This window comes from Procambarus clarkii, chromosome 63 (genome assembly GCF_040958095.1).
Source record: "Procambarus clarkii isolate CNS0578487 chromosome 63, FALCON_Pclarkii_2.0, whole genome shotgun sequence".
NCBI lineage: Eukaryota > Metazoa > Arthropoda > Malacostraca > Decapoda > Cambaridae > Procambarus > Procambarus clarkii.
In genome coordinates, this window is record NC_091212.1 from 9,712,392 (window position 1) to 9,728,077 (window position 15,686).

General features: G+C 38.1%; 1 protein-coding gene across 1 annotated transcript in view; it reads left to right on the top strand.

The window, feature by feature from the left end:
* The window catches only part of LOC123769681 (Dynein heavy chain 1), a 299,861-nt gene that overhangs the window by 217,056 nt on the left and 67,119 nt on the right, over positions 1 to 15,686 (top strand). Inside the window, 7 exon segments of the mRNA XM_069308664.1 lie at positions 1,154 to 1,302; positions 4,193 to 4,362; positions 5,562 to 5,788; positions 6,376 to 6,598; positions 7,599 to 7,797; positions 8,496 to 8,641; positions 15,133 to 15,348. Of these exon segments, the coding sequence (XP_069164765.1) occupies positions 1,154 to 1,302; positions 4,193 to 4,362; positions 5,562 to 5,788; positions 6,376 to 6,598; positions 7,599 to 7,797; positions 8,496 to 8,641; positions 15,133 to 15,348 (1,330 nt within the window).

Genomic DNA, 15,686 nt, shown 5'->3' on the forward strand with positions numbered 1-15,686 from the left:
TTTCTGTAAAAATTTATCTACAGTGACCCACCCATTGACGAGTTATTATCGAGTACAAGGTGGAAGTAGAGTAAACTCTGCCAGGAATCATTCGAAAAGACGAAAAGGTTGTTAACGGAGGCCCTAGTACTGATATCCCCAGACTTCACTAAAGGATTTATATTGTACGTCGATGCCAGTGATGTAGGAGTGAGAGTCATTTTGGCACAAGAGAAGAACGAGGTGCACAGGCCAGAGGGATGTGGCTGGGCCGCCACACTAACAGAGAGCTCTGGCGCTGAGGGATGTGGCTGGGCCGCCACACTGACAGAGCTCGGACATTGAGCTTGAGCTCTACACGAAACATGCTACAATGTAAATGTTTATATTTGTATTATTTTTCTGCAGAGTTTACTTACAAATTAATCATAATATAAGAAGAAAATAGTTTTTTGCACATAGGAGAAGATGCATGGGATTGATTGCTGCTTGTTAGAGGTTAAAGTAATTATCAAAAGAAGTGTTAGAGATTATAATCTATATTGGTAATAAAATGCTGAGTAGATCTGTGGAAAAAATGAAATAAATTGAAAACCTGGCATTCTGGGTTGACTGAGGCAAGCTTCAAGAAAGAATTAATACTAACAAGAAAGTTCAAAAACGTTATTCGCCTTTTTCAATAATTTACACCATACTCAGACTGGGATTTCTTACAAGTTTTTCATTGTATTCCAATAATTTGTATTTCTCTCCTCTCAGCTATACACTTAGTATATCGGATCTCGAGAATACATCTTGCTGACTTGAAACTTGAAATACTTGCAGTGTAGTAAAAATATATTTAGCTATTTTTGAAAATGAGCATTGAAGCATAAAGTATAATTTTTCTGTAAATTATCTTAAGAAAACCCATTTGTGTTTTATTTAAACTGTCAGCATTTATATACAATAATAAAACTTGGAATTTTATAGTTTGATGTAAAATAACACAAAAGAACTATTGTTTATTATTTTAATACATCTGATTTAATGTATAATAAATAAAGCATTCAAGTTCTTTAGAATGTTCATAATATTGATTGTATTGAGAGATGTCTGGTGTATGAAGCAGGAATACTTGGCAAGATCGGAGGCCATCAACACACATCTAGTTACTTATGTGTATATTACTTAGATCCTACAATACGACCAACTTATTAGAGGACCTAAAAGTGCTGTACCGGACGTGTGGGATCCAGGGAAAGGGAACCACCTTCATCTTCACTGACCAGGAGGTGAAGGAAGAAGCTTTCCTCGAGTACCTCAACAACGTCCTCTCCTCAGGTGAGTCACTTATATGAATTATCAGTATTTAGAGAGGCGGCAAACCTGCATTAGATGGCCAAGGATTTTAATATGCAATATGTTATTCATTTTATGTACAATTTTGGGTAGAAAGAAGTTATATATTATTTTTGTGTAGACAAAGATATAATATAAACACAGCGTGTGTGAATAATTGCTCCGAGAGGCATTATGCCAGCTGTCTGCTGCCGGGTCGCAGGTCGTCATTATCTCTCCGCCCAGAAAAGTGGTGCCTTCATATATTTGGCAATTATTTCTAACCTGTAGGATATACACAAACGTTTTAATAAATAAAAGTTGACTCTTTTATATTTACTACAATTCATTATTACTGTATAAGAATATTTAGAGGTTTTCAAAGCTGTTTAGATATCTGGTGTTAATGGGGCGAACACGAGAGTCGTGGGTGTTTAGAGCAGGTAATGGTGGACGGTGAGGGGTGTCGTGGGTGTTTAGAGCAGGTAATGGTGGACGGTGAGGGCGTCGTGGGTGTTTAGAGCAGGTAATGGTGGACGGTGAGGGGTGTCGTGGGTGTTTAGAGCAGGTAATGGTGGACGGAGAGGGGCGTCGTGGGTGTTTAGAGCAGGTAATGGTGGACGGTGAGGGCGTCGTGGGTGTTTTGAGCAGGTAATGGTGGACGGTGAGGGCGTCGTGGGTGTTTAGAGCAGGTAATGGTGGACGGAGAGGGACGCATGGATAGTGGTTCCCAGGTCTAGCCAGTTTCTCCACGCCAGACTGTTCATATAAGACACATTTAAAACTAATTTACTTGCAGGAAATCCTCGAGTCTTTTGAGTAATTCAGATTATTAAATACTGAGAAAGTTCTTGTTTCATATTTTATTTCCTCCGGCTACTTCCCCGCGGACATGTAGCAGCAAGGTACTGTTAACATCCATCCCTAGACGTACAACCACGTGAAAGCACCCACTGAGCAGACGTCTTGACCCCTGGTGAGGGCCAGCAGACACCCACTGGGCAGACGTCGTGGCCCTGGTGAGGGCCAGCAGACACCCAATGGGCAGACGTCCTGGCCCTGGTGAGGGCCAGCAGACAACCACTGGGCAGACGTCTTGGTCCTAGTGAAGGCCAGCAGACAACCACTGGGCAGACATCCTGGTCCTAGTGAAGGCCAGCAGACAACCACTGGGCAGACATCCTGGCCCTAGTGAAGGCCAGCAGACACACCATACGTCCTCAGAGCCAGCATAACCTAGTCATCACCAGCACAGTGGCAGATATATATTTTTATCTTTATCTTCATTTTGCCATAACAGTTTTTGAATTGCCAGTTATTCTATTACTTTAGATATTTAATTTAGAAAGAGTTGATTTTTTTAGCATTATTATTATAAAGTTCACGAAGTTAGGTGTGCTGTGCTTTGATCAATGTTGAGACTTGGTGTTTATTATTGAATTGTAGTACATTACACATTACTGTTTATTTGGCTTACATCCCTGGAAACACAAACCGTAACTGTCTCTATTTTCCGCTTGTTACAACTTGTAATAAAGTTGTTACATATTGGCTTAACGTGTTTATGACGTATTAGAACGTTGTTACAACTTGCTATATTGGTTTTTATAACTGGTTATGAGGTGTTAAAACTTGTTCGAACGTTGTACCAACGTCATAGTTTCGGTGTGTGTTTGGCTTACATGCCATTTGTTTGTTTGTCAGGAGTTATTGTGTGAAAGTTTGTTTTAATTGTAGTAATTTAGTTATGTGGATGTTTGTGATCATTCTGCTCACTCTCCCCAGACACCAGATGTCTTAATAATTGTAAAAGCCAAGAACAGGAATAGGAAATATTCCTGCAACGTTCACCCCACAAGACCATGTGCTGGCTCACATTCTGGGATCAAATGTACAGCAAAAATATTGGAAAATTTAGGTTATCTTGAGGTTATCTTGAGATGATTTCGGGGCTTTAGTGTCCCCGCGGCCCGGTCCTCGACCAGGCCTCCACCCCCAGGAAGCAGCCCGTGACAGCTGACTAACACCCAGGTACCTATTTACTGCTAGGTAACAGGGGCATTCAGGGTGAAAGAAACTTTGCCCATTTGTTTCTGCCTCGTGCGGGAATCGAACCCGCGCCACAGAATTACGAGTCCTGCGCGCTATCCACCAGGCTACGAGGCCCCCTCACCTTACGAGGTGATTCAGAGAGGAAAATTACTCTGTAGTAAGACCTCTAATATGAGATTGCTCAGTTGGTTGTCAAGGGCATTGGATCGTATTACGCAGCTGCAGCGATTTATTTTTGGAATGATAATATTTTTTTAGATTCTATTCGTGTTACTCTGTACGTTTTGTCTAAATGTTTTCTCATGCATTGCAGTATTTTGTTTAGCACATTTGTGTACAGGAGAAGGCGACTTATAACTCGTGTTAGCAAGCTGAGGGTATTCCCTTCCCGTAGCTCAAGACAATCCTTACCCACTAGTTTTTTTCATGGAATACGACCTGCCAATTGGTTAAGAACCAGGTACACACTTACTTCTGTGTGAACAGAGGTAAATGCTTATCGATTAGTACTTGCTTTTCAAGCATATGCATTGTGCTGCTCGTTTATAAAAATAGCTTCTCATTCGTTTATTTTTGCATTATTAAAATATGAAATCCATTCCTAACACTTGTTCCTAAATATCTATACTCAATTACAAAGAACAGCTAAAAACGTTCTAACTGTCAATATCAAACATACGTAGTTAATCTTGAATGTACTAAGGAATACACACACACACTTCACATGTGTTCGATAAAAATAGAAAATAAAGTTAAAAAAAATCAATTTTGCATTAACTAAGAATATTTTAAATCCCGTAGCTACATTTGATTGTTAATTTGCGAGTTTTGCTTTGGCCAGGGATGGTGAGCAACCTGTTCAACCGGGACGAGCAAGGCGAGATTGTTAGCGAGCTGATCCCTATCATGAAGCGCGAGCACCCTCGGCGCCCTCCCACGCCAGAGAACGTCATGGACTTCTTCCTCGCCCGCACCCGCCAGAACCTCCACGTCGTCCTCTGCTTCTCCCCGGTCAGTACTGTTAATGTTACGCTCCCAGGCGCCCGCCACCCTCGGCTCAACTTCTCACTCACTGTGACCACCACTTGTGTTACACCCACACCCATCCTAACGTAACGTTTCTAATAACCGAGGTTATTAGAAATGTTGTGTTATTGGGCATTTTCTGTACATCAATTCAACCCAACTAACCACATACCTGGATCTGGGCATTTTATATCATATTCTTAGGAAAGTGATATTATTCACTATATTCATACCATTAACATAACCTAATTTACTTTAACCTTATTCATAACTGGGTTTATTCCCCCTCCAACTAATCTATAAATTATGCTATATTCTTAAGGTAAGAATATATTATTTATCACACATTATCCAATTTTTCAATAATTTAGAAAATGTAGGTTTAAAATTGTGTGAGAGGTTATTTACACATTGAAGTAAGAAAATAAGAATGTGCTGTATATAATGAAAGAGAATACTTTTCCCCCTTTCAGATAAGGGTAAATAAATAACTTTTTCCTTTTACGACCGTCCCCTTTCAGTTTTTCGGGGGACATTTGCAGTGTTACTGCATATTATTGGTACACACACGCCAGGCACCTGATATAACTTCCCACGATACTTGTCACCAAACACATCTTTAAATCACTTGACTACTAAATCTAAAGTACCTATAACATTAAGTACTCTATCAGTGACAAAACTTTGATACAGTACACCATATTTATCGACCAAAGACTGGTCTGCTCTGTATAGTAGATCTTAATGAGGATTGCCAGAGATCATGTGAAAACTACACGAAACTGTCAACGCGTGACCTTCGGGGATCACAACAAAATAAAGTGTCTTTGTAAAGCAGTACCGGATGTTGTAAGAAGCTGGCCAGATAGGTAAGAACAAGATGTAAATTACATACTAGTACGTTGATCCTCATGATACCCCATGAGAACATCAATCATAAACAGAATTCTGTGAAGTTCTGGTATGGCTCACATTACATCCAAAGATTAGCTCAAACGGTCTCTACTACAATACTCTAATAATTTTATTAATTTTTTTTATTTACCCGGATGTAGGGCACCTGTAGGTGTCCTTCGGGTGATTACTAATTATCCATAATGGGTTCTACTAGCTGTCTTCAGCTAAGTATTGCCGACTTGTCTTTAGCAATAGTGCAGGTGACGAACCTCATGTCTAACCCTTAGGTTGGGGAGAAGTTCAGGAGTCGTGCCATGAGGTTCCCCGGGTTGATTAGTGGTTGCACCATCGACTGGTTCCAGCCATGGCCGAAGGAGGCACTGGTGGCGGTGGCCCAGCACTTCCTGAAGAGCTACCAGATCATCAGCACCCCAGAGGTGAAGACCAGCCTGGTGAAGGGCATGGGCACCATCCACGACCACGTGGCACAGCTCTGTACCGACTACTTTCAGAGGTCAGTGCTCACACACTACCCTCATGCAACACTGTATGTTACTTATGTGCACAATAGTTTATCTGGAAGCTGACATTGAAATTCACAGTTAATTTTTTTGCTATTACCTATTTAAATTTACCTACTTTTCTAAAAATCTAAATTTTTTAAATGAGGCATTTTTTGGTACCCTATTTGTTACTACTGGGAATTCGTAGCAACTCCTATCCAGAGTTATACCTCCGACTTCAAGTTTGATGAGGTATATAAAGCAGAAGTTCTGGTGTGTGTAGCTCCTTGACGTATATTGTATTGTATGCTGGCACCCAAGACAAGGATTTTTGTAGGTTAAAGTACCATAGTATGTGTAGATGTGTGCTTGTTTCTGAGGGACTATTGAGTATGCAAAAGCGTTTTAGGAACAGAATTTGATGTATGTAAATGTGAGTTGGGTGAGTTTAAATATGTAGCTATCCGAAAATTGTGCTTACTGATCACAGTCGTCCAAGGAAGAGGCAGTTAACTGATGAGGGTATTTTGATATTTTCATTTACTTGGAACATGTATTTAAGTGGGTAGAACTCTACAGCAAAATGTCTTATGCTCAGGTACCGTCGTGCGGCCCATGTCACCCCAAAGTCGTTCCTGTCATTCATCAGCATTTACAAGAAGATCTATAATGAGAAGCGGGATGAGATCGGAGAGTCGGCCACCAGGATGACCTCGGGACTGGACAAGCTTCAGGAGGCGTCGCTGGCGGTGGAGAGGCTGAGGGAGGAGCTCTCTGTTATGGAGGAGGAGTTGGCTGTCGCTTCCCAGAAAGCGCAAAAGGTAAGATTCATACAGTCTGCTGGTAGGTGACGGTTGCAATCCTTTTACCTAGAATGTGGGTTCCGGTCCTCGTGTCTCCAGGCGACAGGAAGGGTCGCCAACCATCTAATGTAACTAACTTTTAATCTAACGAAAGGCGCAGTTGATTTCCGCCAGCAGGCGACGTCTACCAAGTTATGCATTTATCCCCAAGACAGGGACGCCAAAGCACATCCGGCAATCTTGCTGCCGTGGCTCCTAAATCAGCAGCAACAACAATATGATCGATTCTGATGGCGTTTGTATTTAAACTTCAGATAAAATAAAAAGCACGTTATTCTGGCTACTAGCTGGACAGCGCTGTAAAACTAGTAAGATTTATCCTTTTTAATACATAAAAATCAACATTAGATAACCGCGTTGAAGAGAAATAATAACCCACTTGACAAAAAAATTAAGAGAATACTGAAACATTACAGCTAAGGCTACAGAGAGGACTTCGTTGGGGACCTCTGCCTTTGGCTCACTCAATCACAGCAGCTCATATGTGACTGGTGGAACACCTTCTCATCGCATGTTTATATAATGCCCTAAATACAAGTTGCACCGCGTGTTGGAATGTCTCTCAACTACGGCAATAAATCTCTGGTCGTTGGTCACTGTAGAGCACTTAAATCAGCAACTTAAGAATAATCACATATATCTTGGAGTTCTAAACTCAAATTTATAAAAATAAGATAGTTGGTCTTTGTCAGCACATTAGTAACTTTAATAATGTACATTAACAGATAAGAGACAATGTTTCGTAGTGATGATGACGGGCATGTGCCCTGTGTTAGTGCTCAAGAAGACAGTACCAGTGATTAAAGACTTTGTTATTAACAATGAATAAGGACATAACTCTAAGGGAGCTAAAATGAACGCACTCAGAGAAGTTTGGAGAAGTAGCAAATGTAAATGATGATAACTTAGTCTGTAAGGAGGAGCAACATTACTTAGCAGCGTGTGTGATCTCTTCCAGATCTTAGAGGAAGTGACCCGTCGGGCCGAGGAGGCAGAGACCATCAAGGAGGAGGTGGAGAAGGTGCGAGACAAGGCTCAGGCACTCGTCAACGACATTGCCAAGGACAAGTCCCTGGCGGAGGAGAAGCTGGAGGCAGCCCGCCCTGCCCTGGAGGAGGCAGAGGCTGCTCTCAACACTATCAAACCTGCGCATATTGGTCAGTTGGCACCTCCTCCTTCTCCTCCCTTTATTAATACCAATATATTAACTTTCACTTATTGACTTGAACTCTTCCTGCTTCATTATGAATGCAGTTCCTCTTTTCTAACCTGTACTCTACGGTAATATATACTTTTTACTGAGTGTTCAGTTTGGTAGTAATTAACATTTCAAATGAATCCCATTCTTCAAAAATTAAAGTTCATATAGCTATAATTAATTAAATGTAGAAATGGTGGACTGTTGCACATAAAGACATCCCCTTTTGTGCTATTGGAATATTAAAAAGCACAACAAAAATTTTAAAAGCCCAACCATTAATCTAACCTGTTCAAGGTTAGATTAAGCAATCCTAAGCCTAATATAATACATGTACTTTACTAGGCTCTGGAACATTTAAGTTTTGTTATTTTCTTTGCTCTTCAGCCCCTCTACAAAGTGAATAATTCAAAATGTGGACATAATTTTTTGTAGAACAGTTCATGTTTTGTGCATTCCATTCATAGTAGCTGTATGCCTTCCCTCTGGCCATCCTGCCCTGGATGAGAGGAAGGCCAGAAGGGAGAGAATTTGGTTCTTATAGTGGAAATTATTTCTAATACATGCTCATAGTGTAACGTCCTCTTCAATAAATGTTGATGTAGTACCGTTTATTATAATGTCACTCATACTGTTGTATTATTTACTGTGTTTCAGCAACGATACGTAAACTTGGTCGGCCGCCACACCTCATTATGAGGATCATGGACTGTGTGTTGATCCTGTTTCAGCGGCACCTGCAACCCGTCAGGCCTGACTCCATTGCTCCTTGCCCCAAGCCATCTTGGCCCGAAAGCCTCAAGGTAACACTTCTCCTCCTAAGTGTTATAATAGCAACGCACACACTATATTAAATATGTTACGATTCCATTTCAATGTTTCAGATTGCATGGAAAATAAAAATTTTCAAAGATTTTGATTTATTTTCATTTGGATTTAATTATTTTGTGTGACATTACATTGGAATTGAGCTGTGTTGTTTACCATAACATTCATTTTGTGAGTATAGTGTATTATTTTATTTTTTAACTGTTTTTCATATATTTCAGTGATGGGAACATCAGATCATTTGATGTTCTCAATTCTCTGATGGGAACATCAGATCATTTGGGAATGCATCGGACAAGTGAATGGTGGAGAAGACAAGAGAACGGGAGTGGGGGATGGGGGGGGAGTACGGAGAGACAGGGGAGGAGGTAATTGTGGGGAGGACTAAGGGACGGGGGAAAGGGAATGGTATAGAGGACGAGGGGACGGGGGACTGGGAGATGGTGGGGAGGACGAGGGGAATGGTTGGGAGGACGAGGGGATGGAGGTGTGAGGAATGGTTAGGAGGACGAGGGAGGGAGAAATGGTGGGGAAGACTGGGGGGGGCAGGGGAAGGTTGCTGTGGCTCAGCAATGCGTGTAGCTGGGTACTGCTAGTATGTATGTATGTATATACATATGTATGTATATATATATATATATATATATATATATATATATATATATATATATATATATATATATATATATATATATATATATATATATATATTATTAAATATGACCGAAAAAGTAAGATTAATAATTCTAACACGAATTTTCTCAATCTTTCGTACATTACGCTTCACTGTTGGAGGTAAATCAAAAATCAATTCTCCAAAATTCATTTTTATTTCTAGTCTGACGCGACACGGGCGCGTTTCGTAAAACTTATTACATTTTCAAAGACTTCACAAATACACAACTGATTAGAACGTATCTCTGATTTTATATCTACATTTGAGTGAGGTGGGAAGGGTGATGTGGCATTAACACAAGACAGAACCGGAGGGGATATTAATAGGGTATTAAAAGTATCAACACAAGACAGAACAGAAACAATGGGTATTGAATAGAAGTGTTTGTAGAAAGCCTATTGGTCCATATTTCTTGATGCTTCTATATTGGAGCGGAGTCTTGAGGTGGGTAGAATATAGTTGTGCAATAATTGGCTGTTGATTGCTGGTGTTGACTTCTTGATGTGTAGTGCCTCGCAAACGTCAAGCCGCCTGCTATCGCTGTATCTATCGATGATTTCTGTGTTGTTTACTAGGATTTCTCTGGCGATGGTTTGGTTATGGGAAGAGATTATATGTTCCTTAATGGAGCCCTGTTGCTTATGCATCGTTAAACGCCTAGAAAGAGATGTTGTTGTCTTGCCTATATACTGGGTTTTTTGGAGCTTACAGTCCCCAAGTGGGCATTTGAAGGCATAGACGACATTAGTCTCTTTTAAAGCGTTCTGTTTTGTGTCTGGAGAGTTTCTCATGAGTAGGCTGGCCGTTTTTCTGGTTTTATAGTAAATCGTCAGTTGTATCCTCTGATTTTTGTCTGTAGGGATAACGTTTCTATTAACAATATCTTTCAGGACCCTTTCCTCCGTTTTATGAGCTGTGGAAATGAAGTTCCTGTAAAATAGTCTAATAGGGGGTATAGGTGTTGTGTTAGTTGTCTCTTCAGAGGTTGCATGGCTTTTCACTTTCCTTCTTATGATGTCTTCGATGAAACCATTGGAGAAGCCGTTATTGACTAGGACCTGCCTTACCCTACAGAGTTCTTCATTATTATTAAATATGATATATATATATTATTAAATATGATATATATATATATATATATATATATATATATATATATATATATATATATATATATATATATATATATGTGTGTGTGTGTGTATATATATGTGTACATACAAAAGAATGGGGGTGGTAGGAGAAGATAATATTAGTGTTCAGTGAGAAACCACAAGGTCACCTCTGAATACTTTTTATTTTCTTCTCCGAGGCTATGGGTCCCCACATTGGCACCAGAGGTGGTACCCTCACAAGCTTAAATATATATATATATATATATATATATATATATATATATATATATATATATATATATATATATATATATATATATATATATATGTATATATATATGTCGTACCTAGTAGCCAGAACGCACTTCTCAGCCTACTATGCAAGGCCCAATTTGCCTAATAAGCCAAGTTTTCCTGAATTAATAAATATTCTCTAATTTTTTTCTTATGAAATGATAAAGCTACCCATTTCCTTATGTATGAGGTCAATTTTTTTTTTATTGGAGTTAAAATTAACGTAGATATATGACCGAACCTAACCAACCCTACCTAACCTAACCTAACCTATCTTTATAGGTTAGGTTAGGTTAGGTAGCCGAAAAAGTTAGGTTAGGTTAGGTTAGGTAGGTTAGGTATTCGAAAAACAATTAATTCATGAAAACTTGGCTTATTAAGCAAATTGGGCCTTGCATAGTAGGCTGAGAAGTGCGTTCTGGCTACTAGGTACGACATATATATATACATATATATATATATATATATATATATATATATATATATATATATATATATATATATATATATATATATATATATATATATATTAGTATATTTTGGTAGCAGTCTTTCCTGTAGACATATATTATTAAATATGACCGAAAAAGTAAGATTAATAATTCTAACACGAATTTTCTCAATCTTTCGTACATTACGCTTCACTGTTGGAGGTAAATCAAAAATCAATTCTCCAAAATTCATTTTTATTTCTAGTGTGACGCGACACGGGCGCGTTTCGTAAAACTTATTACATTTTCAAAGACTTCACAAATACACAACTGATTAGAACGTATCTCTGATTTTATATCTACACTTGAGTGAGGTGGGAAGGGTGATGTGGCATTAACACAAGACAGAACAGGAGAGGATATTAATAGGGTATTAAAAGTATCAACACAAGACAGAACAGAAACAATGGGTATTGAATAGAAGTGTTTGTAGAAAGCCTATTGGTCCATATTTCTTGATGCTTCTATATTGGAGCGGAGTCTTGAGGTGGGTAGAATATAGTTGTATATAGTACACAACTATATTCTACCCACCTCAAGACTCCGCTCCAATATAGAAGCATCAAGAAATATGGACCAATAGGCTTTCTACAAACACTTCTATTCAATACCCATTGTTTCTGTTCTGTCTTGTGTTGATACTTTTAATACCCTATTAATATCCTCTCCTGTTCTGTCTTGTGTTAATGCCACATCACCCTTCCCACCTCACTCAAATGTAGATATAAAATCAGAGATACGTTCTAATCAGTTGTGTATTTGTGAAGTCTTTGAAAATGTAATAAGTTTTACGAAACGCGCCCGTGTCACGTCAGACTAGAAATAAAAATGAATTTTGGAGAAGTGATTTTTGATTTACCTCCAACAGTGAAGCGTAATGTACGAAAGATTGAGAAAATTCGTGTTAGAATTATTAATCTTACTTTTTCGGTCATATTTAATAATATATATATATATGTATATATATATGTCGTACCTAGTAGCCAGAACGCACTTCTCAGCCTACTATGCAAGGCCCAATTTGCTTAATAAGCCAAGTTTTCATGAATTAATTGTTTTTCGAATACCTAACCTACCTAACCTAACCTAACCTAACTTTTTCGGCTACTTAACCTATAAAGATAGGTTAGGTTAGGTTAGGTAGGGTTGGTTAGGTTCGGTCATATATCTACGTTAATTTTAACTCCAATAAAAAAAAATTGACCTCATACATAAGGAAATGGGTAGCTTTATCATTTCATAAGAAAAAAATTAGAGAATATTTATTAATTCAGGAAAACTTGGCTTATTAGGCAAATCGGGCCTTGCATAGTAGGCTGAGAAGTGAGTTCTGGCTACTAGGTACGACATATATATATATATATATATATATATATATATATATATATATATATATATATATATATATATATATATATATATATGTCGTACCTAATAGCCAGAACGCACTTCTCAGCCTACTATTCAAGGCCCGATTTGCCTAATAAGCCAAGTTTTCATGAATTAATGTTTTTTCGTCTACCTAACCTACCTAACCTAACCTAACCTAGCTTTTTTTGGCTACCTAACCTAACCTTACCTATAAATATAGGTTAGGTTAGGTTAGGTAGGGTTGGTTAGGTTCGGTCATATATCTACGTTAATTTTAACTCCAATAACAAAAATTGACCTCATACATAGAGAAAAGGGTTGCTTCATCATTTCATAAGAAAAAAATTATAGTAAATATATTAATTCAGGAAAACTTGGCTTATTAGGCAAATCGGGCCTTGAATAGTAGGCTGAGAAGTGAGTTCTGGCTACTAGGTACGACATATATATATATATATATATATATATATATATATATATATATATATATATATATATATATATATATATATATATATATATATATATGTCGTACCTAGTAGCCAGAACGCACTTCTCAGCCTACTACGCAAGGCCCGATTTGCCTAATAAGCCAAGTTTTCCTGAATTAATATATTTTCTCAAATTTTTTTCTTATGAAATGATAAAGCTACCCATCTCATTATGTATGAGGTCAATTTTTTTTTATTGGAGTTAAAATTAACGTAGATATATGACCGAACCTAACCAACCCTACCTAACCTAACCTAACCTATCATTATAGGTTAGGTTAGGTTAGGTAGCCGAAAACGTTAGGTTAGGTTAGGTTAGGTAGGTTAGGTAGTCGAAAAGCAAATAATTCATGAAAACTTGGCTTATTAGGCAAATCGGGCCTTGCGTAGTAGGCTGAGAAGTGCGTTCTGGCTATTAGGTACGACATATATATATATATTTATTTATTGTGTTGAATATGACCGAAAAGGAAAGATTAATAATTCTAACACGAATTTTCTCAATATTTCTTATGTTTTTCTTCACTGTCGGTGGTAATAAAAATAACAATTCTCCGAAATTCATTTTTTAATTATCTGACGCCTGAACGCGTTTCGTAATTCGTATTACATTTTCAAAGACTTCATTTACACACAAATTCTTCGTACTTATACTCTATTGGATGAGGTGATATGGTACAAAAGTTTTGGGTGAGGTAACAAACACAAGACAGATCACGAAACAATGGGTATAAATTCGATACGTGAACATATGAATGGAAGCAATTGCAGAAGGCCTATTGGCCCAAACTTCCTCTTGCTGCTTCCATATTGGTTCGGGGTTTTGAAGTGGGTACAATATCGTTGTACGTTAATTGGCTGTTGATTGCTGGTGTTGACTTTTTGATGTGTCTACACATCTTCTCAATATTTTTTTACGTTTTTCTTCACTATCGGGGGTAATTGAAAAATTAACTCTCCAAAGTTCATTTTTGCATTTTTATTTATGGTCTGACATATTGAAGCGTTTCGTAAAACTCTTCTCACATTTTCAAAGACAAACTTTAATATACTCCGTTTCATGCATAAATTTGTTTTTGGGTGAGGTGATATGACATAAATGTTTTTGGGTGAAGTGATAAAACACGAACCAATGAATAATATTGGGGTAAAGATAATTTTACATAGTCAGAACACGAACCAATGGGTAATAATGGGGTAAGGATAATTTTTCATAGTCAGAACATGAATTATTACATATTTTCTCTTCTTGCTTCTATGTTGGTTCGGATTCTTGAAGTGGGTACAATATAGTTATGTGTTAATTGGCTGTTGATTGCTGGTGGTGACTTTTTGATGTGTAGTGCCTCACTGATGTCGAGTCTCCTGCTATTACTGTATCTATCGATGATTTCTGTGTTGCTTGTTAAGATTTCTCTGGTGATTGTCTGGTTCTATGAGGAGAATATATATTCTTTGATGGAGCCCTGTTGTTTGTGCATTGTTAATCACCTAGAAAGAGACGTTCTTGTCTTGCCTATATACTGAGATCTTTGGGGCTGACAGTCCCCAAGTAGATATGTGAAGAAATAGACGATGATAGTTTCTTTCAATGCGTTCTGTTTGGTGTCTGGAGAGTTCTTCATGAGTAGGTTGGCCATTTAAACGGCTATTTCTATGTATGAGGATCGTCTTGACAGGCAATTCAGGTATTGCTTCCTAAATTGGCCTAATCTGCTCTGCTACCACCCTCCCTCCATCAAAACAGGAGGAAATGTATATGTTTACCTCTCAGAATGTTTGGTAATATGTTTATTTGTGATGTGTGTCTATGTATATATTAACACGTTGTACTGAATGGGGTGAGAATAGCTTGAGCTACCTCATCCCTTTGTGTGTATTTTACCTCAATAAACTTATTTCAATTTCAATTTCAATTTCCATCAAAACACTCCTGGATAAGAAAATACTAGAGATCCCAGTTACTCCTACCTCGATCATTGACAACAACGTACCTATTTCTACACCATCATTCTCACACCCTCACAGATGATGGCAAGCACCACTTTCCTGTTGTCGCTGCAAAACTTCCCAAAAGATACCATCAACGACGAGGTGGTGGAACTTCTGGAGCCTTACTTCGACATGGAGGACTACGACATGGACACGGCCAAGCGGGTGTGTGGCGACGTGGCCGGCCTCCTCTCCTGGACTCGAGCCATGGCCGTCTTCTTCGGTGTCAACAAGGAGGTCCTTCCTCTTAAGGTATCATCCACCCGCCAGCATTTTTTTGCATTTGGTCTGGAGCTTTTGTCATTCTTATAATACGACTAAAAAAATATATATTTAAATTTGTATTCGCTTCATTGCTACTTATTAAAAACCATTACCAATAATTACAAACTACATACATACAAAATATTAATTATTTTTAGTATAAATTTATATAACACATTTTTGTTTAAATTTGGTGAGAAAGAGTTACATTCCGGCAAAGCCACTAACACATGTAATAGAGATGGAAACGTCATTGTTAATTCATAATGTTTTCCTTCAACTTGATGTTCTAATTTCCTCATCGTTTTCCTCTGCACTGTCTGCAA